A 27,220-nucleotide genomic window follows, 5' to 3' on the forward strand; every position below is an offset into this window, starting at 1 on the left:
CTAGACAGGATTTGGGGCAGAGGGGACACTGAAAAGAAGAAGGTAGAGCCATCAGCCAGATGCAGAGGAAGCCAGACATGCTGAAGGAGAGGCAAAAGCCATGAGCCATGTGGCAGCACAGAAATGAATAGTTAATTCATGTTATAGGAGTCAGTTAGAAACAAGCCTGAGCTAAGGCTGAGCTTCCATAATTAATAATAAGCCTTTGTGTTGTGATTTGGGAACTGGCTGGCGGGACAGAGAAAGGCAAGCTCCCAATCACTTTGGCTGATGAACTGTCTAAGGGAAGTGTAAGTAAAATAAACCTTTACCTCCCCACATGACTTTTGGTGATGGTGTTTCATCTCAGTATTAACCTAACCAAGACATCCTGTAAGAACCAGAAGCTAGAAGATAATCTAACCTCCAGGCCTCTGCCCTAAGGCCCAGAGCCTCACCTGTCAGCTTCTCGGAACATGTCCCTCTCCCTCTGGGAATGGATGTCCTGGATGATAGCAGCCACATTTTTCCCAGGTTTCTAGACAAAGTCAGAGAGATCATTAGAGAGTATTGCTGCCATCAGGGGGAAGCAGCTCTGTCCTGCCTTGTTTATTGCCCAGCCCACTAAGAGGGAAATGATATGTTTTTGCAGGAAAGATAAAAGGATTGATCCAAAAAGTGAGGAGTGTGAGCATGAGGGAACCAGAGTAGGTCTGAGGGCCCAGGAAACAAGGCATGTGAGTTATATCTTAATAAAGCAGGTATTAAAACTCAAAAACTCTCAGTCACAACTGGGTAGGTGCACACCTTTAATCTCAGCACTTGGGAGGTAGAGGTAGGTAAATCCCTGAGTTTGAGGCCAGCCTGATCTACAGAGCAAGTTTTGTGACAGCCAGGGCTATATAGAAAAACCCTGCCACAAAAGAAACAAACCAAAATAAAATAACTTCTCCATTAACCATGTCAAATGTTGATAAAGACTTTTATTACAAAGGCTAATCAGCTCTTTTATTCTGTGCCTTTCTATATGTGACTTATGAAGACTTTCAGAGCCATTCAGACACTAGTGAACATCATGCATCTCATTCTGGGCCATCCAGGTCTAGGGAGCAGAGACTGGATATCTGCATTCTCAGGAAGGCATGGATGCTGCTCTGCTAGGGTTACAGTCAGGAGTAGGCCTGGGAGAAGCACCTGGTAAAGGTGAGCATGGATGAGGGGCTGTCTGTGGTTTCAGAGTGAGAGCCTAGGGACACAGGGGAAAGATGTCAAGCCAGGGACGGGGTCACCTGTCAGATGTAGACACAAAGGAAAGAAAAACAAAAAGAAGAGAGTGGATCTAATTCTAAAACATGAAAACCAAGGATTCAGACCCAAGAATTCTACACTAGTTTGGCCAGCTAATCCAAAGGATGCCTAGCAACTAAGGCAAATGGTATTTGTATTCAACAGAAAGTATATACCTCGATACTTTATAAGTACGTGCAATGCCGCGTGCAAGTAACCAGGTAACCCAGAATGCACATCCATATCTGCTAGAATGGCACCAAACCTTGCAGAGCCCAAGGCTGTTGGGAAGACACCAAGGCTAAGATGGGACTGGGAAGATCGCTCCTGCCCAGAATCTTTCCTTCAACCCCATACTCCTCCTAGACAGGGATGTCCAGACTCCCTTGAACTAGTCTTTCTGGCTTCCCCTAGACACAGGACACACGATGGAGCTGAGGAACATAATGGGAGCCACCAGGACCAAACTAGTCTATGTGACAAGACATGCATCATCTAAGAGGAAAATTCCAGGTCTCAAACAACTGAAGCAGGCAGCAGACAAGAATATGTACTGAAACTGAGAAACTTTACAGAACACAGTAAAATCCCCAGACTGGGTTGAGCAGGGGCTGTCTTTTGTAAAAAGTTTTAGAGGTCAATGTGCTGTGGGATAATGCTCTTGTACACTGTAAAGATTTGTCACTAATATTGCTATTAAAATGCTGATTGGCCAGTAACCAGGCAGGAAGTATAGGCAGGGCAACCAGACTAGGAGAATTCTGGGAAAAGGAAAGGCAGAGACACAGTCACCACCCAGACGCAGAGGAAGCAAGATGAGAATGCCTTACTGAGAAAAGGTACCAAGCCACGTGGCTAAACATTGATAATAATTATGGATTAATTTAATTTGTAAGAGCTAGTCAATAATAAACCTAAGCTAATTGATGAACCCGTTTATAATTAATATAAGCCTCTGTGTGTTTCTGTGGGGTTGAACGGCTGCAGGATCAGGCAGGACAGAAACTTCTATCTACATCAATGTTTTCTACTCTTCTGGAACTTAATGCCTTCCTGGTTGTTCCTTTCAGACCCAGGAAAGCAGGAATAAAAAGAGGAGTGTAGCTTTATGGGGCAGCAGATAAAGGAGACAGGTTTTACAGAGCCCCCATGCAGGGCGGCCAGAGTGGTCATCTCAGGAAGCAAGTGTCACAATACGGACATCATTCCAGAAAAGTGGAAATGAAAGAGAAAAAAATCAGTCTATGTTGACATTGGAGATGCCTTGTTGTTATAGGACAATTTGAACACACAAAAATGTAGAATGAATGTATACTGAATCCTGTCTAATCTTGTGAGATCTGTACTCTGACCTTCTTTTCCCACCCTGGAAATCCTTCTGAAGCAAACATCAAATGTCACTTTTCTTCCTCTGTTCTATGGTGGCCAATCAAGAGCTGCACAGTAGACCAGCACAGCTCTCACTGTCCATACATTTTGTGGCTTCTAAGACAGGACAAGAGTCGAAGCTCACAGCAGTCCCAGGAAAGTGCTTGCTACTGACAGAGAGGGACCAGAAGTTGGAGTCTTAACCCTGCCAAAGCATCCCTGGTTCCGTCCTCCAACTGGCAGAGCCTGGGGTCACGGTTTATTGAACGTGGGGAACTCACTTTCTATGCCTAGAAAGGCAGAATAACGAGACATGTTTGGCATCCACCGAAAGCCTCAGGGCATGACAAACGGCACCCTAAGAAAGCTGCTGGGATGGGGGTGCAGTGTTAGGTCCTCTGTCAGCTCTGCAGATGTTCGTCCAACCTCCAAAGTCTAATAAAGATGCTGAGATCCTCTATATGAGCCTGCAATTCATCAGAACCAGGCTCTATTAATGTGGCCCCAGTTGTTTCTGACATGACTGGTCTTCCCAGCCTGTAGGCCACCTTCCACTCAGCTTCTTCCTGGAAACCCTCTCTTGGTACAGCTAATTCTCCTCCCCTATGCGATTCTGCCAATCACACCACAGCCTTCCCCTGGCCACAGAGGCTGACTCGGGAACAGGCACATGTGCTAAACTAGTCCAATCAGAATGACGGTCAGAGGTCTTGTGGGCGCTATCAGAGTAAGCCTACTTCTCTGTTATTGAAGGAGACAAGACATGGCCTCTGAAGCTAGAGCTACAGACGCTGTCCATGCCATCTAGAGGAGAGAGCTTGGGGCTGCTGGGAGCCATTCCATGAAGCACTCAGAAAACAGAGTCATGATAACAGAAAGCAGAACATAAAACAACATCTTGATCTCATTTGGGTGCAAAATTCAGCTCTACCTGAAGCCAGCTACTCCTGCATTTTCATGTACATGAGCCAAGAAATTCTTTCATCTACATCTACAGGTTTAATTGCCACAAGTTTCTGCTACATGCAGTGTGTGTGTGTGTGTGTGTGTGTGTGTGTGTGTGTGTGTGTGTACTGATTTGTGCCAATGTAGGGACCATAAAGTCTATTACTACACAGTTGGAATATACTGAATGAAGGTCACAAAGACCCAGAGGGACAGTATGACAACATGAGGAACTGAAAACCCATAGCAAAGGTCAGAAAACAGTATGTTCCAGACCTTTGCCACTCAAATTAGGACCAGGAGGGACAGCACAGAAATCATAGCCTTCCTCCAGACCTGCTGAATCTGAATAATTCTGGCAGGAGCCCTGGTAACTGCATGCAGCTGAGCTTTGGGAAGCTCTGTCAGAATACTGTCTGTCCAGTGTTCTGTCTGGGAGCTGTGAGCACAAAAAAAGACCTGAATTTCTACTTTTTCGTTTTGTTTTGTGTTTTCATGTGAATAGTGAAAAAACCTCTCACACACACACACACACAGAAACACACACACACACACACACACACCACATCTGGTGCAAACCCAAAGTAGTCTCAGGGTATTTGTTTGCTTTTTGTTTTGTTTTGTTGATTTGTAGGTTTTATCTGTTTTGTTGTTGGTATTATTGAAACAGGGTCTCACTGGGTAGCCCTGACTGACTTGGAACTCACAAGACAAGGCCAGCTGGTCCTGAATTTACAGAGTTTACCTGCCTCTGTCTCCCCAGTGCTGGGGTTAAAGGCAAACACCACCTCAGCCAACAGTCTCACGTTTTCAGCATAGATCATCTAGTCACTACGATCTTGGGCAAGTTGTAGAACTTCGATGAGACTGAATGTCTTCATCTGTAAAAGTGAGATTATAATACCTGTCTGGCAGGACTGACGTCAAGATTAAAGTAGATAATGTATGGAAGGGTGCTTAATATATTACTTGTCTCAGAGTAGCAGGACTCAATTACAGGCATACATTATGATGTGCTCTCATAATTACTGTGATTATCCGCCCTGCACACCTCAGAGGATGGTGATTGTGAGACTGAAAAGAAAATTGCTTAAAATCAAAGAACTCAAGTTCAGTCCTGCGCTAATCTGAGCACTGAGGTTCACAGAGGTTAAGCAAGTTGGCTCGAAGCAGAAAGGGGCGAAGCCTAGGACGGTGCCATCGTTTTCCAGCCTGGCATCGGTCACATGTTTGTCGGTTCTTTGTTTCCACGTCTATCCGCCCATCAGACTAAGCTCCTCACGTGCTTACTTCTGCCATGCCATGGAACCAGCTCAGCCACCACCCACAGTGGGCACTCAGGGAATATTTGCTGGAAGCAAGACTCAGACCACGTGATGTCTTGAACAGCCACTCCGCACCAGCCCGGACTGTCCCCTCACTAGAGTCTTACTAAGCCTTGGAACCTCAAGAAACTACTGTTGCTCACCCTAATTCGAATCTTATGACATTTCATTGGGAGGCCCAAGCTCCACTGGGAACTCAGTGTAGAAATTTAATTCCAGCCCTCGGGGGGAAACAGGAACTGGCTAGGAACAGAACAGGGTGGGGCTTTCCACCTGTCTCGTGCTTTTATTCCAGAGAAAGAATCCAGGTTGGGCCTGAAGGAGAACTGTTGGAAGGAACTCCAGAGGCAATAATGAGAGCGGAGCTGAGAGGGGCCTAGGGTGAGGGGCTGACGTATTTTCTGTGTCTGCATATGTTGACTTGCTAGACTGTTTGTCCTTGCTAGAAGCAACCTTACCCTTTGTCATCTGGTGTCAGCCCTCAAGGTTAAGGGCAAATTATGGGCTGTGAGTTGTGAACAAATTGGACCCAAGTAAAGATGGAAATTAACTAGAAAAAAGTCTTATTAGGTGGAAGAGTGGAAACATAAAATAAGAGGGTAGGTTTAAACACCAGTATGGCAGCAACCATAATAAACCCAAACAGAACAATTGTTCCAGTTAAGAGAACAGCAAAGCAAACCAGAGGACACAACATGAAAGAAAATCACAGGCAGATGACTTGGAAAGAAACTTGCCACCAAGAAAACCAGAACCAGTAAACATATGGAAAAAAGCACTCACCCAAATTTAAAAGTCAGACTAATTAGGGCGAGAAAGAATGTGGACAGCTACAGTCTCTTGTTCTATGAGGAGAATGTCAGACCATGACGAAGCTCTCTGAGACAAGCTCACTGTCACCCAGCAGAGCTGGGGCGAGCCTGCCCGGCTGTCTAACAGTTCCAACCCTATCCATGTGCATCTGGACCACGGGAACACACTTGACAAGTAGATTAGCACTGATGTTTATGTCTCCAAGCAACCTGAAGTCCATCGGCCATGAGAGAGATAAGCAAATGGCAGAGCCTTGCAACAACATTTTATAGAACGATGGAAATAGACATGGAAGATAAATGCTAAACAGTGAAAGCAAGACAGTGGGATTCCCTTCATATAATGCTTAAGAATGGAAAAAACTAAACTCCACCACTCAGGGAGACCAGAGCAGGGGGTAGAGCTAAAGGAACGACACAGAAATGATGTTCTTCAGAGGCAGAGGAGTGGACAGCCCCAAAGACTTCTGGGTATTGTCCATATTTTATTTCTTAACTTTTTTTGGTGCTTTATAATGTGTATGAGATCTGACTCGAGATTAATAGTAAATTGCAACTAATTAATTCTATGTAGATTATACCATTCCTCAAGAAAAAGAAAGGGAAAGAAAAGGAGACTACAGAACAAGTTAAAATGAAGCCAACGCCCACTGTGGGTCTCAATGCGTCTGAGTCAGAGAGTGGTCCAGTCAGACAAGTGTTCCCTAGAAGGACTTACACGGGCTTCCGACGCCTCTGGAGGATGAAAGAGAGAACAAGAGATGGGCGAGTGCTGGAGGAAGACAGTGTGAGCAGAGGTCTGAATCCGCCAAGAAGTTGTATTTAAGGGTGGATTTATCCTCATCCAAACACAGCTCCCCTCCTTCCTTCCTCCTTCTAGACTCCAGAATCCCCCTCGCTCCCGACTAGTCTGAAGCATGCCTTTCCTCCTGTACTTACCTCAATGAAGTTTTCTTTTTTGTATGACTGTCATGTCCATCTCTAAGTGGTATCCTCAAGATCAGTGACTCATCTTTTCGGTGTTTCCTAAGGTTTCCTTCCCAACACTACTTAGATAAATACCTGGCGAGCAGAGGGCTCAGCTGATGCTTGCTGAGTGACCGACTGAATGAAAATATGCTGTACCTTCAGCTGCAGCTCCTTGTATCTCTTGGACATCCGAATGAGTAACTTCTCACCATTGATCATAGCGGACTTTTCTTGGTAGTACTGGACCATAGCCTGGGCAGCTTCTGTGTAAGCCATCTCTAAGAAAGCCTGGAGTGGATAGTAAGACAGACAGTGGGCTTGACTTTAATGACCTTGAGCACAAATCAGGACCAGGTAGGATTCCATGCTGATAACACCTAAGGACAGGTGACATAATCAATGGAAACAAGCTGGAGTTGCAGGTCCTTCTAGAGTGGACTTGGGGAGCTGACCGGAAAACCCCATGTTCTGGAAATGTCCTGTATCTGGGCCTAGCGGCTAATTATAAGGGTTCCATATGTAAAAAGAATGAGTGGAGCTGAAGGATGAAGACAGCACACTTTGTGCCTTGGGAGGATCTGTTTTACAGCTCCATAAAGAGGAAAAATCAGCGCAAGAAAGAACCCTCTTTGATCCCATGCATTCAAAGAGAACTTTTTATTAACTTCACCAAAAGAGCTCATTACAGGATGGCTCCTATCCTGGTTTCCATGGTTACCAAACACTATTCTTAATTATGTATGTGCATCCTGAATTACATCATCCTATGGAAGGCCTCCTGGGATGGGAGGGCCCATTAACTCTCAATTCCCACGTGGGCTCTTGTGCATATACGTGGCCTTGGGCTGCCATTTGGTGGTGGCAACATCAGGAGACAGAAGCAGACACCCAGAGGGCTACGTGAGCTCCCATTTGTCACATTAAAAATGAATACATTTGAAAACTCGGAGGCTTACGAGCCCCTAGATTCAAAGGATGGCCAGGCTGCTGTGGCTTGGAAGAAAGAAGCCCAGAGCACATTGACATGGCATCTCCCCTCTTTATTTAGCTGTTTGAGCATTGACACGGGGTCTCCCCCTCTTCATTTAACTGCTCTGATAAACACGGGGAATGGGCTTCTCTATTCACCCCATGTCTACAGTTTCTAGTAAACCGTGTTAATGGACTCGCCCATTTACCCAGAAGCTGTTGGCACAAATCGGTGGCTGTCAGAGTTTTATGTCTGGTGTGTAATGGTGTGGGCTGGTCCCTCTCTGTAGAGGTTTACAGTGGAGCAAAGACACTAATCCATCAGTCTATGCTTAGGGGACAATAGCCGTCCTCCGTAGGGAGCAACTCTTACCAAAGTGACCTGCCTCCAGCCTAGTCTGCCTGTGATGAGGGAGTTCTTGTTGGGAGCTCCCAGTCCTCCCCTTCACATTGCTTCATCCTCCTCTTTCTCTGATGGTTAATTTCAGGAACATGGCTTTCTTTCTAAACCACAGTCTTGTGAAGTATTTGTGGACAAAGAAGGCAGAATTCCTTAGGGTTTTGTTTCAAATGACGCCACTCGCTTTTCTAAGGTCTCTTGCTTGATCTAAATGTTGAGGACTTCTAGCTGCCAGTTCTCAAATGGGGGAAATACCTAATTAATCTAGGTAGCCATGTTGCCTTGATGTTAAATTTGCCAACTCCGTACATTTGCCCAACATAGGACTCCTGAGACAAACACACATGAATATCCCATCTCCAGGCTGAGGAATGGAGACCACTGAAGGTCCGCTGCAGCTTCCAGCTCTAGAGTTCATCCCCACACCGAGTGAAGACTCCTCCCCCTATTCCCTATTCTTTAGCTTTACAAAGCAAAAAGCCGTGACTGAAGCAAAAGCAAAGGGGTCTGGAGAGGCGGCTCAGTGTTTAAGAGTGCTTGCTGCATAACCATAAAGGGCTAGTTTGGATCCCAGCAGCCATGTGACAGTTAAGTGCAACCCCAATGCTGTGGATGGGCAGAGACCAAGAGGATTGTAGGAGCTCGCTGGTTGCTTGCCTAACTCCAGGTTCAGTGAGAGATTCTGTTTAAAATATATATACGGCTGAGAGGTATAGCACAGGACACCCATCACCTTCCCCTGGTGTTCTGATGGGGCATCCTGAGTTCAGCTCCCCTATGTCCTCCTGCTAGGTGACCTCACATGTGCACACCTCCCTGGCAGTTCTTGTCTGGGTCCACACCCAGGCAACTGGCTTAGAAACTGGAACTGTAGTATTAGCTCCAGAGACACACAACACAGCGATGATCGGGAGTCTGTCAGCTCTTATTTGGAGGCCAATTAGCTTTTCTATGTTAAGGAGCACCCCATACTAAAGTGACACCCTCCCTTCCAGACAGTTCACAGGGGCTTACATCCGGCACAAGCAGGCATTGCTGGACCAGAGGAGACAAGACAGCGGTGCCGGCACAAGCCTCTGTACCCTGTCAAAGGAGCCAGCTGCGCTCTACCTCTTTCTGTTTAGAAGATGTCTACAGGCTCCTTTCGCCACCCTGTGGCATGTCACCTGTCCCGCAGCGAGCACACGTGGAGGCCTACCTGATTCGTCGACTTCATGAGGATGTAATTAGTGACTTTGCCAAAGGGCAGTCCCAGGTTAATGACGTCATTCTCCGTGCAGCTGCCCTCCGGGAGATTGCAGATGTGCACCACTCGTCCAGCGCCGGTCCTCTGTGCAAACTGGGGACAAAGGGCAGGGCTGAGCCTTCCAAAGGACATCGCTTTACCCCTGTCCAAACATTCCGGACGGCCATCTTCCCCCAGATAATGCCAAATGGTCATTTATAAAGGCCAACACAGGAAAGAAACATGTTCACAGATAAAACACAAAGCGCCAGCTTTCTGCCTTCTAGCTACACAAGGGCCGCTGTGTCAAGAGAATAGCAATATACAAGGCTGGAGGACAGCTAAGGAAAGACTTCGACTGTTAGTGGGAGTTGTATTGTGACACTCTTTGAAGATAGGTTTCCTCAATATTTAAAAATAAAAATTAAAACATATAGAGGCCATGATCCCGAGAGCCCACTTTTGGAAGAGTGCCCGATTAAAAATTAATTATTAATGAACTAATTAAAAATTAGCTAATTAATTAATCAATTTAAAGGTGCATGTATACAAGGTATTTGCTGAATACTTTATGGAGTAACAGAATGTTTGGGGAGCAATCTGCATGTCCAACAATTGGGGAATGCCTAAGCAAATGACGGTTCGATTGTCTAAGACAAACTTCATAGCCATTAAAAGGAAGCCGATGTGCTGATATGGGAAACTTTTAAGACAAACTGTCTGGTGAAAAACAGGCTGCAAGTCAGCACGCATACGATAATATTGTTTTTGGAAGGCAGAATTATATGGAAATGGGAGAAAAGAAGTACTGTAAAATAAGATTTGGGGTAAACTAAAGGGTAATAATAGTTGGAGGTGAGTGGCAGGAACCTAGGAGTTCATTATCCTCTCTTCTACAGCTCGGAATGTTTGAATTCTGTGCCTTGTCTGCAGTGAAATTTTGAAAGGGTTATCAGCAAACACAGAGAAAGGCGTGGGCAAGTATCAACCTGCCAAGGCCGGTTACCCTCAGAGGAGCAGAACAGGACCGTGAGCAAGGACAGGCACGCTCAACCTGTTTGAGACAGCCCTTATACTGCTCCATTTACAATTTCAAAAAGTTCCATTAGATGAAAAAGTTGACAGGAAGGTTTTTTGAAACAGAATATGGGTACATAGATATTCACGACACCAATGTGTGGTTTGTGGCAGCAGTTTTTCAAAACGTTTTCAGCCTTGGGGATCCTTTCTTCAAACAAAAACCTGCTCAGCAGCCAGATACTCTCAGCAAATAAAAGACCAAACTTTGGGGTTCTAAACCTGCCTCCCTCCCCACCAGGTAGATCTAAGGAACACAGCAGTCGGGCCAGGACCCGTGTCTAATTCAAGCTACTGGAGGACGTGTACGGATTAGCCTTGGTCCAAGATTAGTCAGCCCTAACATCCAGGAGCACAAGAATCAGGAAGCGGAGACCAACCCACCGTGGGAGAGAAGGACGTAGTCTTCAGACCCCAGCAAACAGTGCAGTGCTCCAGCCTACATCACAGTCATCCTCTCCAGTATAGGGTGAATTCAGTAGCTAATTGCGGTCTGACTCCGCCCAGGTAACAGAAAGGGAGGAACACAGGCCCCATCCCTAACAAGGGCTGGTGCTTAGGGAAGCCTGCCGTGAAAAGCCCTCATTTGTCTCATCAGGGCTGAGTACAATTAGACTCAATTATCATTTTCTTTTATGGTTCCACCTTGAATTAGAGAAGCTTCGGGTGCCCCTCCAGACTCCACCCTCCAATGGTGTCCAGACAGCAACACTTTCCCAAAGAGGAACATTTCCCCTCAGGAGGAGCACCCCCTTCCCCTCAGGAGGAGCATCTCCCTGCATGGGGGAGTGTCTGAGCCTGGGCAGCAAAGGCTGAGCCCTTCTATAATGAGGAAGAGTGGAGGTCTATTACATGCCAGGGCTGTGACCTCCCGCTGGGGTCATCTGAGGCAGATCCAGCAGAACTCCCGAGCAGAGCGAAGCAGCTAGTTCTCTGACTTCACACCCCGAAGGTTAAGCCTGGGCACTCTGCCTGGTGGGCTCTCAGCGCTGCACGTTCCTGCCTCCCGTGACCTTGCTGTGGCTAGCCCGAGCGACGCGTGCTTGGATAACACAGCAGCCAGACATGCAGGGTGAGTCTGAGCAATGGCTCTCCCAGCCTATCCAGTTGCCCAGTGACCGGGGACAGAATGCAGTATCTCTCCCTTAGGTCCTCACTCCGGTCTGAAAGGGCAATCTAAGAGGCCTTTATCTGAGCCCAGTAGAAAACACAGGACTCATCCCAGAGAACAAACCCCCAAACTGCCAGTCACCAAAGACCTGTTCATTCTACAGACTTCCGTCAAAGGCACTGAGGTAAATTCTTCTCAAAGGATTGAGAACTCCAGTCAGAAATAGTAATGGACTTTTCATTGATTCTTTGGATGCTGGGAAAGATTAGTGTTCTTCTAGTTAATTATCTCAATTTGGGGCCTCCCGACCAGATACCAAAAAAAAAAAAAAAAAAATACGGGTTTTCTCAGCCATAGACCTCCAATCCCCTTACTTGATCATTTTCTGAGTGAACCATGAGATGAAAATCATGATTTGTTCAAGGCTGTCTGGTTTCAGATGTGATAAACCCTATGCTGTTAGAAATACAGATTGTTTATATGTATTTAATTATTTTGCTGATATTTTATTTAGAAAACTTCAGCCTAATTCTTTGCTATCTCTTTTGTAGATTTTAAATGCAATTTAGACTCATGCCATGCTTGATTCATAAAAAAGGTGACGTGATCAGTATTATTGCTCTATTCCTGAAACGACTTATATAGACCTATCTATGATTTGCCCTATTCCCTATGGAAGATCTCAATGAGGAGAGGGCGTGGCCGGAGGAAGAGGGAGGCAGAGGGAAGTAGGGAAGTCCCTGGGTGGCACCTCTAGTGTGCTCCCTGAGGACTCTGACAATCACAAGAGCTTTCCATCAGGCAGCAGGATGCTCTGTGGCCATTCCCAGCTCGGGTCCGCTAATTAAGCCCTAAATGGCCTTTGGCATTAATGATACTATGCATTCCCCCATCTGTAAGGAACACCTTCCAAGACTCTTAGTGAATTCCAAATCCTGTATACAGTAGTTTCTCCTACACATACATATCTACTATAAACTGGGTATAATAAAAGATTAATAATAACCACATAAACTAGAACAACATATCATAATAAAAGTTACTTAAAACCTACAAATAAACTTATGAATTGTTTCTGGAATCTTCCATTTAATATTCTCAGACCTCAGTTGACCTTGGGTGGCAGAAACTGCACAACGTTAAACCAAGGATGAAGGGGCTCCTGCATTGTGGTGATGGGTGTGCCCAACAGCACGTGGACGTCCTGACAGCCGAGAACAGCATCGTGCTTACTCTGTTCAGACGGTGTCGGGTTAGATAGGGCTTAAGAATGTCCGCACTTCAGGTTCTTAGGCAACACTGTAATCTAACTTAGCAGGTAAAATAACTGAACACCTAACTTAGGAGCAACAGCTGGGTCTCAGCGAATAAGAGGCAGTCTGGGTTCAAATAAGGCCAATGCCATCAACCTATCCAAATGCCTTTGGGCCTCACTTCCTTCCCTGTCCAGAATTGCTGCTTGCTATACTCTGGGATACTGCTCTCTGCTTATTCTGGCACTAAGGGATGCATGGATCATTCTTTGGTCAGTTGGGCCCAGTGAGACTTAACTCATCCAAGCTTTCCTTTTAATATTGTTTAGAATGATCAGGAAACAATCTGACTGATGTTTCTGTGTCTTTGATTAGTAAAAAAGGATGACTAGGTAACTCATTAACTTTGACGGCTAAAAGTATTTCCAAACCAAAATCATCATCATCATCATCATCATATAAAATCTGGAGGCTTCCTGACGAATGATAATCTGAATGTAAGAGACAGAGGACCTGGGTTCAAGTCCCAACCCCTTGAACCCAGGCTTGTAACCGGCTCATTTACCTTACCGTCACTAGTTTCCCAATACCTGGAACAAAGGAGGTGGCTATGTGTCTAAAGTTCTTTCCAAATGTGAAATAACTCTGCCTTGTGTCTCTAAGCTTGAAAATTCCAGTCCTCCTGGAAGCTTTGCCAAACAAAGCCCTAAAGTGCAGGACTTTCCCATGACAGAACAAACAGGAAACCCGGCTCTTTCCACCCGGGTATGGCCCGCTGTTCAGCCACGCGTGTCCACAAGGCGATTCACTTTTCGGCGTGGTGCTGGTGATTTTAGCCTGTTGGCATTGCCGATACACTCCTGGGGCCAGCACCATGTTTATCAGCTGCCCTGCTGTGGGAGTGATGGCTGCCATGGTGCCAGAGAAGCCTGAGGTGACGCGTGCAGCTGAGGTCTCTCTAGGGGACATTCCTATGGCTAGTGCATGCTTTACTGACACCAGAGGCAGGATGATGGTTAACCCTGCACCCCTGTAGTTAACTATGAACCAGTTACTGGATTTTTCTAGCCCCGGGTTTGCCTATCTGCAAATCCAGGAGAACAAAATCGATGCAAAAGGCTGCTTGAGAAGAGGAAATGCCGCACCGTCAGTCAAGTGCTCTGCTATAGTGTCTAGCCTCCAACAGGCTCCTGAACAAACGCTGGTCTCCTTCCCCTCCTCCTGCTATGGAGGGGGAGGGGCTCTGATGACCTGGGTGTGGGAGAGAGTATTGCTGGAATGAAGTGAGAGAATAGCCAAATTCTCGGGAAATCAAGATGACAGTGTTTCCAAGCTACTCTAAAATGATGATTTGGGGAAGAAAATGCCTGACTTACAGACAGACAGACAGACAGATGGTGAAACACAGGAAAGGAGGGTGAAGTTAACCGCAGGGGAGAAGGGAGACGTGAACACTGGCAAGAGTCCTACGGGAGCCCCTTATGCCTTACGCGTCACTTGGAAACATATTAAAAAGTATCTTTTTTTTTTTTCAAGAGGAGCTCTGGGGTGGAAACAGATGGATTTTAAGGAAATGCTTGGCTCTCGCCAGCCTGCCTTTTGGCTGTGAGGTGCTGATGGGCTCAGTTCACACCCACCACCCGGCTCTGCTGCTGGGATCCAGGAGACACACACGTGACTGTGCACTTGAGATTTTCCAGCCCAAGGTCAGACCTCTAAAAGAGCTAAGGTGTCAGGGCTGTAACCAAAGCCCTAATTACCAAGCTGAAAGGACAACCATCCTTCACCAGCTAGGAGAGGCACTGACCTCGGTTGGCCCCGTGTGGGATCAGTAGCTCAGGCTGTGTATTCTAACATGCTGGGGCTCTCTTCTGCCCGGTGCTGCTGCCTCTGATGGTTCTAAAGCTGGATCCCAGACTTCTCAGTTTACCCACAAATCTTTTACAGCTGGGTGGAAACGTGAAAAGAGCAAACCGTCGTGTGGCTGAAGGTTCTGAGGCCTCACAGTGCCTTTCGGTGCAGGTAGAAACAGGCCCTGTGTGTGAGTTCAAAGAGGTTCTGTTCAAATACCTCAGAATTATAATAAGGATATGGCTCAGGGCAGGAGACCTGTGGGTCAGAGAGGTTTTGAGCAGTATTTCCTGCAGCTACAGATTGTAGATTCCACCTTCAGCAAACGATATCTGAGCTCCAGCTGGATATCTCTGGGTGACCTCATTTCATATGGCAGAGTCTCGGGGCCTCTGCTGGTTGTGTGCTAGGAGCACATAAAGAGAGACAAAGGACAGATGTTTGCTCCTCATGGTGGTGGTTCTGAACAGGACGGGCAGGTAGAGATGGGTGTGGCTTCCACAGCTGTGTATCTTGAATTAACTTGGAGTAGACACGGATGCTGCTCCCATGGACGCTCTCGAGCAGTTTAGCAAGCATGCTAGGTTTGCCGTGGAATAAAATCACTTTCATTGGGGTCAGGGATTTGTCTGTGGCTATTAGGTTGTTCCCATTCTGAGTAACTTTATCCCCATAAACTTTAGAGTCACAAAATACATAAAATGGCAGCCCTAGCAGGGCATGATGGCTTACACCTTTAATCCCAGCACTCAGAAGACAGAGGCAGGCGGATCTCTGTGAGTTCAAGGCCAGCCTGATATATACAGTGAGTTCCAGGACAGCCAGGGCTACAAAGTCAGACCCTGTCTCAAAAGGAAAATAAGACAAGGCTGCAGAAATTGCTCGGTGGTTAAGAGCACTGGTCACTTGAAGAGAACCCAGTTTGATTCCCAGCATTTGCATGGCAGCTCACAACTTTCTGCTACTCCAATTCCAGGGGATCTAACACCCTGACCTAGTTTCATGAGCACTAGGCATGTATGCAGTGCATAGTCATGCATGCAGGAAAAAAACCCATACACATAGAAAAATCAAAAACTAAATTTAGTTTTTTACATAAAAAATATGGTAAAATAAACTGTGTCCTGTGATCTGATTTTTAAGTACCTTTACTTATTAAACTTGTTAAATTTATTAAATGAAGCAAGCCTCCTGCTTTCTCTGCAAAGTAAGATTTTCTAGTCATGAATATGTTAGTGGTAAAATTATTTCTACATCATGGTGTACTTTTGTCACAAAAGGAAAAACAATAAAGATTTATTGAAAGAAAATGTTAAAACCCAGAAAATAAAACCCACCCAAGTCCCCTATCTCCTTGGTATCAGTCTTTGAAAATGAAGCTGGTGGTTTGGGCTAAAGGGACAGAAGCAATGACAGAGCTAGAACAGAAACAGGAAAGGGACAGTTAGTGTGGGTCACGCTAATCCTCACGCACAAAGACACTGGAAAAGCCGTGCTCTGAGCCGCAGACGCAGAAGGCCTGGCAAAACAGATAAGTGTTCTAGAAACGGCCAGCTATCTGAGGGACAACCTATGCCTAAAGCCTGGAGCCTTCTACAAACATCCTGCTATCCTGAGCCTCGGTTTCCTTATTTGTGACTGCCTGGAACACAGGATATTGGTGAGAAAGCAAAATTAAAATGATGTGTGCCATCCCGAACCCCAGAGGGCCATCTGTGACACCACCACTAAATGTGGAGGGGCCTGCGCATACTCACATGATACTACAGCTGCACGCAGACAAAATATGCCTTTAGTGGGTGCAAGAGACCTATTTACAGCCTGAAGAGTCTGGATGGCCCTCTGGAAACCTGACCACTCTGTTTATGACGACTCAGACAGCCAAGGAGAAGCCATGGCTCTGATAAGTAGCTCAGCCTAAGTGAAAGGCGACACCTGTGTCTGGGGACCCTGAATAGAGGGAGAGGGGCTGGGGACGCTCGACAAATTGCATGCCACTAACAAGGCAGACATCTGTCACTCCAAGGTCCTGTCTCTATCAAAATAAATATAGAGAGGAAGAATCTGCCTTGCACAGAGACGGGTGAGCTTAGATTCAGCCCAGCTGTGGCCAGTTTGCAGCAGCAGCAGGTTTCTGAGGGAGTTTTGGGTTTTTGTGGCAGTTCGGATATGTTCCGCACCCCCAGTCCATCAGCCCTGTGCCACTTTGCTTCCCGCATAGAAACAGAGCTTTCAGAGTAGCAATGGGTTTTTGTTGTCCCACAAGCAATAGTGGTCCCACTGTGGCGGAGTCTTGGTTATGTTTGGCTTTGCTCAACAGAATATGTTCCTGGAAAGACTATGTAAATGGACTCATACAGAAAGGGCCCTAATATAAGCAGAAGACATGATTGCAGAGACGAACACATTGTAACCATCACTGAGATGGGCTGTCACTTTGAATCTTCCCAATAAGCATATATTTTGTAAAGAAAAACGTATGCTACACAAAAGAAGCTCCCGAACTCATGCTGGAGCCTGGCAGAGTCTCGCCACCCTCAGTGAGTTTCATTGTCTTTGGAGGTGTCTGTAAGCAGTGGCCAGCAGTTGACTGCTCCCCGCAGGGCTGCCCTGAGTCTTCACGGAGCTGCTGAAGAGTTTCCAGTGGCAGCTCAGCTCCTCAGCTTGTTTTCTGCTGTCTGCGTTTTTGCATTTCAGATTTCCCAAAAGAGAGATATGCCTTCCTTTGATTCCACTTGGCAGAATGAGCTAATAACAGACCACCAGCATTTGACAGGACTCCAGTGAATGATTGTGTACTGGGAATGTAGGCACTGGCGGGAGTCCTGGATCCCCCAGATATCCCTGGGGAGGGTAATGCGACCAGCAAGACATCATAAAAACTTATAGTGATAAAGCCCCGCAAATGAGGCTCCTCCCCTCCGGTTGGGAGCTACAGGAAGCTCTCCAGCCCCGCGCTCATCCTGGGAGTTGCTGCTGCAGCGTAGGAGAACCCGGATGCCTCACGTTCCTGGAGTCTTTACACTGTTCCATGGCTGCCCAAGGCTGGGAAAGTCCCTGAACCCCTAAATTTGCTTCAGCTTCTCCTCCTCCTGGAGAGCTTGTGGGATGAGGTGTAGGGAGAAGGAAGAGCAATTCACCAAGAAGAATCACTGCAAAAAGGAACCCCCTAAGAACCTGGAAGCAGGCGTGTGTTGCTCTGTGGTGAGGGGTGGGTCTCCCAGATCCAAGGATCCTTGAACCTTAAACCACCTCCGTCTTCCAACACCGTAACCTCAGGAAAGGTACTAAGTCTCTCTTGGTCCCAGTTCCTCAGCTGTCCAATGAGGTAGTAATAGTACCCACCTATGGAACTGTCTGGAGGACGAAAAGAACTAACACGGAGCAGAAGGCTAAGAACATATTAAGCGCAACAGAAATGTGAGCTGTAGTTTATGACATCTGGCGTCTCCATCTCCTCCTAGCTGCCTGGGTAGAGAGCATGATGTTTTAAAATCTCCCCACCTCCAGCCAGTTAGGAGGAGTAGTCCTCAGAGATCTTTTTGGATTAGCACAGAAGGTCAGAACCATTATCAATGCACATTGTCACATGGTTTATGTTTGCCTGGCATGTTCATGATTTAAAGGTCTCCACGGGAACCTCAAATCATCTAAAGAGAAGCAGATGTGACAATCTGGTGGCCCCGTGCAAGGAGAACATTGACACGGGAGTGGGCAGAGTCACAGCTAGCACGAAGCGGTTTTCAAACCATTCTAAGGTAGCTCCTGTGGGAGAAAGCACTCATTGCCCAGTAACAGCCACTGCTGGCTCTTTACAGGACCACGTACTAAGCTCTGCTGCATACATACATCATCCATGTACGTGATGGGCACTCTGGGGTCCATCCCAAGACTCACTCTCAGCCTCTGGCACTGAACTAGAAGGCTGCGTGTGATGTGCCAAGATGGAAGGCATAAGACGAATTAAGTTGCAAGCCATGTGAAAACCTAGCAATTTTCCCTATCCTTCAAAGTCATCATTTGGAGAGTTGCTGTCCCTGTTTAACAAATGAAGTTACAGAGAAGTAAAATGGCCTACCTGTGGCCCCACGGCTGTCAGCTCCAGAACTGAGACCTGAATCTAGGACTCTTGACTCCAAGGCCATAGGCTCATAGGTCAGCACGGGAGAGTGGGAACGAAAACTGGGACAAACTCAGAACTGCCCTGCCCATGGCTCTTGCAGCCTCTTCTAAGTTCCTTATAAGGGGCTCAAATGATACCAGTTCTTTATCTTGTGCCCAAGCCTCAAGGGGGAGTGAGTGTGCAAGCTCTGACCTCAGTTTACCTCCCCCAGCTTGGTCATGGTCATGGTCATGGTCATCCTCTTGTTCAGTGCCTGGAGTGAGAGCCCACATATGGCACAAAGGTACCTTGATGGCCCATACTCCTTGGGGACAGTGAGCGGCAAGGATCAGAGGATCAGATCACATAAGCTGTGACTTGATTTTAAGGCAAGGGACAGACCTAATTAAAGTCCTGTATGTTCTCTCCTCGGACTGACCCAAGGCTACCTGGATCCATACATGGCTCTGAGAGGTGAAAATGAATGACAGAAACCACCAAATCCATTCTGACTCAAGCGTGAACTTGCAGACAAGAACTCTCCCCTAAAGAACTTCTACTCAACACTGTGGATAAATAGAAACCCGTTCCTCGTGTTTGGCCATGCCTGTCACTCACTCCTGACCCAGAAGCTGTACCACCCAGCTTGCTTTTCTGATGCTTTATACAGATGTGCCAACATGTGGAGGGGACAGCACAAGAAGACCTTCCCAACAGAGCTGTGAGAAGAGAGGAGGAGGCCACAGCTGCTCTCAGCACAGCGATGGTGGCGCACGCCTTTAATCCCAGCACTCGGGAGTCAGAGGCAGGCGGATCTCTGTGAGTTTGAGACCAGCCTGGTCTACAGAGCTAGTTCCAGGACAGGCTCCAAAGCCACAGAGAAACCCTGTCTCGAAAAACCAAAAAAGAAAAAAGAAAAGAAAAGAAAAGCAGAGGCAGTGGCTCAAACACTCACCAGACGCCCTGTGGGAGAGCTTTGTGGGAGAGTTTGGCCACGTGCCTTTGTTTATCAGCAGGTTTTGATAGCATGCAGAAAGTCAATAACAGATAAACATCAGAAGCCAAAGAGAGAAAGAGGGGGCTAAACTGGGGCCAAAGGAAGACACGCCTTAGGGTTTGAAGGACTAAAGTGCACATTACAGAGACCGCTAACAAAACTAAGGTCAAACAACCAAGGTCATTGTCCCGTCGGGGAGATGTCCCAGCTAGAAAAACGCTATGGTGACAACCCAAGTTTGATCCTGGGAACCCACACCAAAAGCTGGATGTGGCAGGCTGCATCTACATCCCAGAACTCAGCAATCAAGATGGGAAGTGGAGACTGGGGACTGGCTCTGAGTCTCACAGGCTACACCACATATGCTCACACATACACACACACACACACCATATGCCACACACACATACTCACACACACCCATATACCACACACACATATATATATACATGTACACACCATACACTCACATACTCACACATACCACACACCCTCATATACCACACACACACACTTACACACACACACACACAAATACACAAACCAGCACAAGAGAGCACTAATGAAGTCCCCTTTGGAGCCAGGAAGCTGGAGCCACTTGTCACTTCCAATTTCAGGCTCAAATTTTAGAATCACGCTCTCAGCCAAAGGGATCCACAACAATAAAATATTAAAAATGATTTTAAGGCTAGAGAGGTGGCTCAGCGGTTAAGAGCACTTCAGGTCCTTCCAGAGAACCTGAGTTTGATTCTTAGCACTGGCGTCAGGCGGCTCACAACTGCCTGCCACTTCAGGCCTAGACCTGCTGCCTTCTTCTGGCCTCTGTGGGCCTCGCATTGACACAGACACACACATAAATAATCCAGGGGTATGCTAAGACAGGGTTTCACTATGTAACCTTGGCTGGCTTGGAGCTCACCTCGTAGATGACCTTGAACTCATAGAGACGGGCCTACTTCAGGCTACCAAATGCTAGTACTAAAGGTGAGCACCACCATGCCCAGCAATACATTTTTTAATTGAGAATTTTTAAAACATAAAAGCATGTGACTTTTCCCCCTAAAAAAATCATGAAATGCTAGCTAGTAAGTATATTTGATTTTTGGAAGATATGGCAAGAAAGCTCGATCCTGTGGCTCATGACTGCAATTCCAGCATTTGGGATGCTCAGGCAGGAGGGCCATGAGTTGCAGCCAACTTGGACTACAGGGTGAGCTCCAGACCAGGCAGGGCCACACAGTGAGACCTGTCTCCATAAACAAGCAGCAGCAAAAGAACGTTTTCTGTGTTTCAAGAGCAGCAGGGTGGCTGAAACCCCTCCTGGCCTCTGTCTAGGGACACAAAGACCCAGCTGCATCCCAACTCAAATCTCTTGGGCTAGTCAGGGCAGTTGATGTGAACACTATGGGGATGATGAGGTAAACAGAGGAAATGCTTTTGTACTCACATTTGTCCCCGAGGAAGCCGAAGGAAAGGTGGGGTTTGACTGAGCAAAGGCCCTTGGAATGGCTGCGTACGGTGTTCCAAGATTTGAGGCATAATCTGAATGATAAATGACACCAGGTTAAAAAGAAAGTTACAAACTTAACTTTCGGAATTTGTCACTGCGAGACGGCATGACTGGTCGGTGTCTGCCTTGCCGGCCTGAGGACCTGAATTCCATCACTAGACCCCACATAAAACTGCAGACATGCTAGGTAGAACTTGCCTGTAATTCCAGTGTGGGGGAGGCAGAGGCACCAATGAGAGGCCCTGCCTCAACCAACACACACACACACAAACACACACACACACACACACACACACACACACACACACACACAATTCGCAGGTGGTAGGAGAAAACTCAAATTTTTCTCTTGCTATGCTTATTAGTGTTTGGCAAGATTACACCTCTGGGCCTGCTGTAGCTGGCCCAGCGGAGGGCCTGAAATATTCCAGAGAATATTGTCAATGCTTGGGGTTGGAGTATCTACACATGAACAGGAAGCTCATATCCAGGTCCTGTCTGTGCACACACAGGAAGCTCATATCCAGGAAGTCCTGTCTGTGCACACACAGGAAGCTCATATCCAGGAAGTCCTATCTGTGCACACACAGGAAGCTCATATCCAGGAAGTCCTGTCTGTGTACACACAGGAAGCTCATATTCGGAAGTCCTGGATCTCAACGGTGGAATATAAACCTGAGGACTGTTAACTCTGCTGCAAGCTGCCATCTGAAAACCCCTTCCACTTACCCTCATTTCCAGTGGGGTTATAAGCAGCTGTGCTGTTTGGGGAGGAGCACAGTGTCCCCTCTGCTGATGCAAGAATACACCGGAGGCCAGCACTAGAGGAGAGTCAGACAATCAGTTTCTTCAAGAAGTTAAACAAAAACGAGTATATGACCCCAAATTCTGCTCTGATGTATAAAATACCCCAAAATTGAAAAAAGATACAATAAATACTCAGGTGTAGCCTGGAAGGAGATGCCCCTGGGAAGGGGAAAAAGATAAGATCTCCTGAGTAAAGGGAGGGTGGAGAGGGGTGGGGGGATGAAGGGGACTGGGGGGACAGCATGAGGGAATAGGATGGTCAAATTGAGGGAGGGACAGAGGGGGAGAGCAAAGAAAGAGAGATCTTGATCAAGGGAGCCATTATGGGGCTGGCAAGAAAACTGACACCAAGGAAATTCCCAAGAATGCACAAGGATGACCCCAGCTAAGACCCTAAGCAACAGTGGAGAGGGGGCCTGAACTGGCCTTGCCCTGTAGTCAGATGACAACACCCTAATTATCATCATAGAACCTTCACCCACTAACTGGTGGAAACAGATGTACAGATCCACAGCTAAGCACGGGGCCAAGCTAAGCTCCTGGAGTCCAGTTGAAGAGAGAGGGAGGAGGGATCATATGAACAAAGGGGTCAAGACCATGATGGAGAACCCTCAGAGACAGCTGACCTGAGCTAGTGGAAGCTCACTGACTCTGGACTGAGAACTAGGGAACCTACATGGGACCAAACTAGGCCCTCTGAATGTGGGTGACAGTTCTGTGGCTTGGGCAGTCTGTGGGGCCACGGGCAGTGGGACTAGGATTTATCCCCAGTGCATGAACTGGCTTTTTGGAGCCCATTCCCTATGGAGAGATACCTTGATTGGCTTAGATGTGGGGGGAGGGGATTGGTCCTACCTCAATGTAATATGCCAGACTTTGTTGACTCTCCATGGGAAGCCTTACCCTTTCTGAGGCGTAGATGGGGAATTGGGTGTGTGTGGGGGGAGAGTGGGAGGAGGGCTGTGATTGATATGTAAAATGAAAATATACTTTTAAATAAATGAATGAAAGAAAAAGAAAGAAAGAAAGAAAGAAAGAAAGAAAGAAAGAAAGAAAGAAAGAAAGAAACTAAGGTATGAATAAAATAAAAATATAAAATAAATAAAAATTCATGTGTGGCTGCTCACAGCCTTCATCACCATGGAGAACACAGAAATGTGGTTTTTGGTATGTAAGAAAGCAAATACTGTTTGTGTGATATGATGTAAATGAGCCTCCTAAGATATGGTAAGTTTAAAGAGCCAGGCTATAGGGTGCATTTACATGAAATGTCCTTGAGAAGCAAACCCATAAGCAGAACAGATTGGTCCCCGGGGGCTTTGGTGGGGAGGGATAGGTGGATGTTTTCGAGACCAGCACCATTGTGAATGTGCTAACTGCTGCTTGGTTGTAAGACTGTGATGAGCTTTACCACAACAAAGAAAAGGGGAGCCTTCGTAAAACTTCTTTTAACCGTAGTAAGGTACCAAGACATGAAACGTACCATACCGCTTGTCCCATGTTTAAGAGCGCTAAATACAGTCACAGAACCCTTCACCTTATAAAACTGAAACTGTGCCTGGGAAACACCCACTCTCCGTTCCCACCAACCCCAGACGGTTCAGCTTCCAAAATACCTCATGGGAGTGGAATTTACAGATCAAAATTATGTGTGTCAGAATCTCCTCCCTTTTAGAGACCTCAGCGGCACTGCATTGTGTGGAGAGGCCACACTGGTTGGTCGGTTCCTGGCCAATGGGCCTCCCACTTATTTTCCCTTTTTAGCGATTGTGAACAACAGGAGGCCTTGCCGTTGTCTGTTCTTCATCCTTGGGTCAGAGAACCTCCTCCTCACTGACCTCTACCGTAGGCCTTCACCCTGGGATCTACTCTCAGCATGGCAGCCAGCATTTCATTCTCAGGGTCCTGTGTGCACCGCTCCCTCCTTCAAGCCCCTACCAGCTCCAATCCCACTCACAGGAAAACAAAAACAAAATCAAACAAACAAAAAACCCAAGTCTTTACACCAGCCCAGGGACCAGGACCTGGGACTTGGCCCTGCCTGCCTCTTTCTCCTGTCTTTCTGTGCTGGCCAGACTTGATATTTATTTCCCAGGTCCACAACAGTGGCAAGGCTTCAGACCCCCAAATCCTGTTCTGTCGGGTAGGAGTGAGCTTCCCCCATTCCATAGTCACCCCTCAGGAGGCATCCTCAGCGAGGTCTCCCCTAGTTGTTCCATTCGCAATACAACGTGCCCAAGAGGCAGTGACAGGCACACGCTTCCCATCCCTGCAGCATTGCCTTCTGCTTGGCAGTCACGCCAGCAGTCGGAGCTCCTGTGCTTGCATTAAGTGGATGTTCCCGGAGGACCAGGCTTTCTTCCCCTGCTGGGTTCTCTGCAGTTTCCCTGCGCCCGCCCGGCCTAGTCCAGGAACACTCGGGGAGCCCAGGCACGGAACCGTCTGGTGGAGTGCGTTCACCTTTCAGAGAAGAGCAGGCATTTCTGGGCGTGCAGCCTCCCTTTCACGTGCAGCTCCCAGTCCTAGATGAGAAGACCAGAGAGGCAGGGGTGGGGGTGGGGGTGGGGGCAGAGGACAAGGATCATTACTACCAGCCATGCAGGGAGCTCTGGGTACCCAGAGGCTGGACCAAAGACACCTCATCTCCCTTTCTCTCCTCCGCCTCCTACCCCAGTTGCTACAATACAACTCTCAGTCCCTTTGGCCAACCCTCATCTGCATTCCCTGTATCCATCCATCTTGGATGACCACCCAGACTTGAAGTCAGATTCCCTCGTCTCCTCTCCGTAGACTCCTGACCACAGGGAAATGCCGCCCGCTTCTCTCTGGTCTACGGTATAGTGACGTCTAAAGCCGTGTGAGAACCAAGTCCTCCAGCACCTACTAGGGTCACTGCCGTCACTGCATCCACACTGGAGATGGGGAAGTGTGTCTCCCTCAAGTCCCAGAGACACATCTGAGTGACATGACACCCTGCGCTGTGATTCCCACAGAATAGGAACTGTATTATGCTCTGGGACAGGATGGGAGCAGGCTGGTGCGACACTGACTGGGGGAGGCCACAGCCACAATGCAATCCCTACTCCATCACTCTCTAGTCTGGGTCCCATCATCTATGTCTGGGCCTAAAATTTCTGATCTGTGAAAAGAGCATAATGATAGCATCTACCTTCTCGGGACATGAAGGTTCATGCTTATAACCCCAGCCTTCAGGAAGGCAGAGGCTAGCCTCAGCTATAGAATGGGCCCAGGATCAGCCAGAGCCCAGTGAGACCCAGTCTCAACACAGTAAGGCAAGAACAAAAAAAACAAACTCTGGTGTCTACCTCACACAGTTATCGCCAGCACATGGGAAGAGTTTAATGTATGTCAGCTGTTATTTTGAAATATTTTGTTGCATTATCGGTCCACCTTGGAGCAAACATTCTACTGTGTGGGTTCTTGTTCACAGCAGTGCAAAGCATTTCACCACCGGGGGGGGGGCGCCTCGGGAATCTCCCCCTCCACACGATACAGTCGGCAGCCTTCCTTAATGGTTTATCTGCTTCCAACCTGAAAATTGATCTTTTGCCCGTAACCCTCTTTCAAACTCAGTACGGCATCTATGTTGAAGGGGTCTATAGCTTCTAGAATGGACAGAGAGGAAAAGCCTTCAAAGGGAGCAGGAGATCTCTGCTTCTAGAAGAAATCTCCTACGTGCCTTAAAGCATTGAAAGGACCCTGATTTAATTCTGAAACTCCTTTGGGGTCTACAACCTATGGTTTTAATAAAGGACCCTGGTGACCAAGTCAGGTACCCCAGAGTCAACCCTTTGGGGCCCAGCCTTCCTCGGGTGCCTCACCTTCAAGTCGAACACCTTCTTGTCACAGATGCTGCAGATGTGTGGCAGGTGGAGCGGAGCTACGCCGTGGAAGTCATTCAGCTCCTGAGCCTGCAGAGGCCTCACGGACAGCACTGTCTGCTCCTCCTTGGCCCTCCGCCGGGAACAGCTGAACCCCTGCTTGCTGTTGTTAAGCCGAACTCCAAAGGCAGGAGGGGTCCTGTCTGAGGTAGGCTCCTCGGGATCATAGAGCTCATAGGGCTGGCTAGCAGGCGGAGGCCACATGTTGGGTCCTGCTGCAATATCAGGCTTGTTTGGGCCAGAGAATCCAGGGGGGCTCTCCCACTGACTGTTCGTACCTTGCAACAGCCCACCAACCTCCCCTTTCATGCCCCCAGCCTGTTCAGCCGGAAACCCGCATGCTACATGTGACCCTTGGGCATTGGGTCCATAGAAGTCTTTAGAGAAGGCAGCTTGGCCGTCCTGCCTTGCGTGGCTGTAGTGCCCTTCATAGGCCACACTACCTGATGCTGTGGCCGAGGCCGAGGCTGGCAAGAAGCCAGTCTGGCCCTCCGTTTCAGAACCGTAGGCCTGGCTAGGGTTGGCTTTGCCGTACTCATAGAACCCCGCAGTAGCTGGGGTTGTTCCAGCCTTTCCAATGCCCAGGATGACTGCCGGCTGGGCAGTGGTCTGAGGCATCACCCCACTGAAGGGGTGTACCACCACAGCATTGGGGGGCTGACTGGGGAGGTTCACGGAAGGTCCCGGGCCTCGTGCCTGACTAGGGGGTGAGAAGGCAACTGTACTGGCTGGAAATCGGGTAGTAGGTATGGTAGCAGCATGCTGGGAAACCCCAGTAGGTCCGTGTGGGGTGCTGAGCACAGATGGATGCCTCAGCTGGTTGAAGAGAGGCTGCGACATGGCCACTTTGGAGAGAACTTGATTCAGGACCGTGGCGGCCGCTGTGTTGTTGGTGACAGCTGTCTGTGCCAGCTTCAGCCGGTGGAGGGTGAGCTGGGCCTGCAGCTGGGCCAGCTGGAGGCTGGCTGGCGAAGGGAGCAGAGGGTTCTGGTTGCTGACTGAGAAGGGGCCCTTGTCCAGGAGCTTGGCAGCGCTGTAAGGAGACAAGAGGTCCACATGCATTGCTAGGTTACAGTGAGTGGTCCCTTCCCCCACTTCATAGATCCTACAAACAAGCACTGACATGTTAGGAAATGCCCAAGTCTTCAATACAAAAGGCGCCGGCAGAACGGTCAGTCTCCCTGGTGATTGGAAGCAACCATTACACACAAATGCTTGACTAGCAAAACCTCCAAAATTACAAACAGATGCCACCATTGAGAGATAAGGTAGAAAAAAACGTGTCAGCCGGGAAAGGTAGCCCAGAGCTGTGGGAGACCGGGAGAGAGCCA

The 27,220-nt window shown here is 47.8% G+C and overlaps 1 protein-coding gene across 2 annotated transcripts in view; it reads right to left on the reverse strand.

Annotated features, from left to right (window-relative positions):
• The window catches only part of Rbm20 (RNA binding motif protein 20), a 170,985-nt gene that overhangs the window by 25,703 nt on the left and 118,062 nt on the right, over positions 1-27,220 (reverse strand). For both annotated transcript variants that reach the window (XM_050147461.1, XM_050147453.1), the window contains exons 2-8: positions 25,830-26,922; positions 24,448-24,509; positions 21,910-22,001; positions 21,118-21,212; positions 9,253-9,393; positions 6,842-6,973; positions 438-517 (exon numbers count right to left, since the gene is read on the reverse strand). In XM_050147461.1, coding sequence (XP_050003418.1) covers positions 438-517; positions 6,842-6,973; positions 9,253-9,393; positions 21,118-21,212; positions 21,910-22,001; positions 24,448-24,509; positions 25,830-26,922 — 1,695 coding nt within the window. The remainder of the gene's footprint in view (positions 1-437; positions 518-6,841; positions 6,974-9,252; positions 9,394-21,117; positions 21,213-21,909; positions 22,002-24,447; positions 24,510-25,829; positions 26,923-27,220) is intronic.

This window comes from Alexandromys fortis, unplaced genomic scaffold, assembly GCF_014885135.2.
Source record: "Alexandromys fortis isolate MF-2015 unplaced genomic scaffold, M_Fortis_MF-2015_v1.1 scaffold_16, whole genome shotgun sequence".
Lineage (NCBI taxonomy): Eukaryota > Metazoa > Chordata > Mammalia > Rodentia > Cricetidae > Alexandromys > Alexandromys fortis.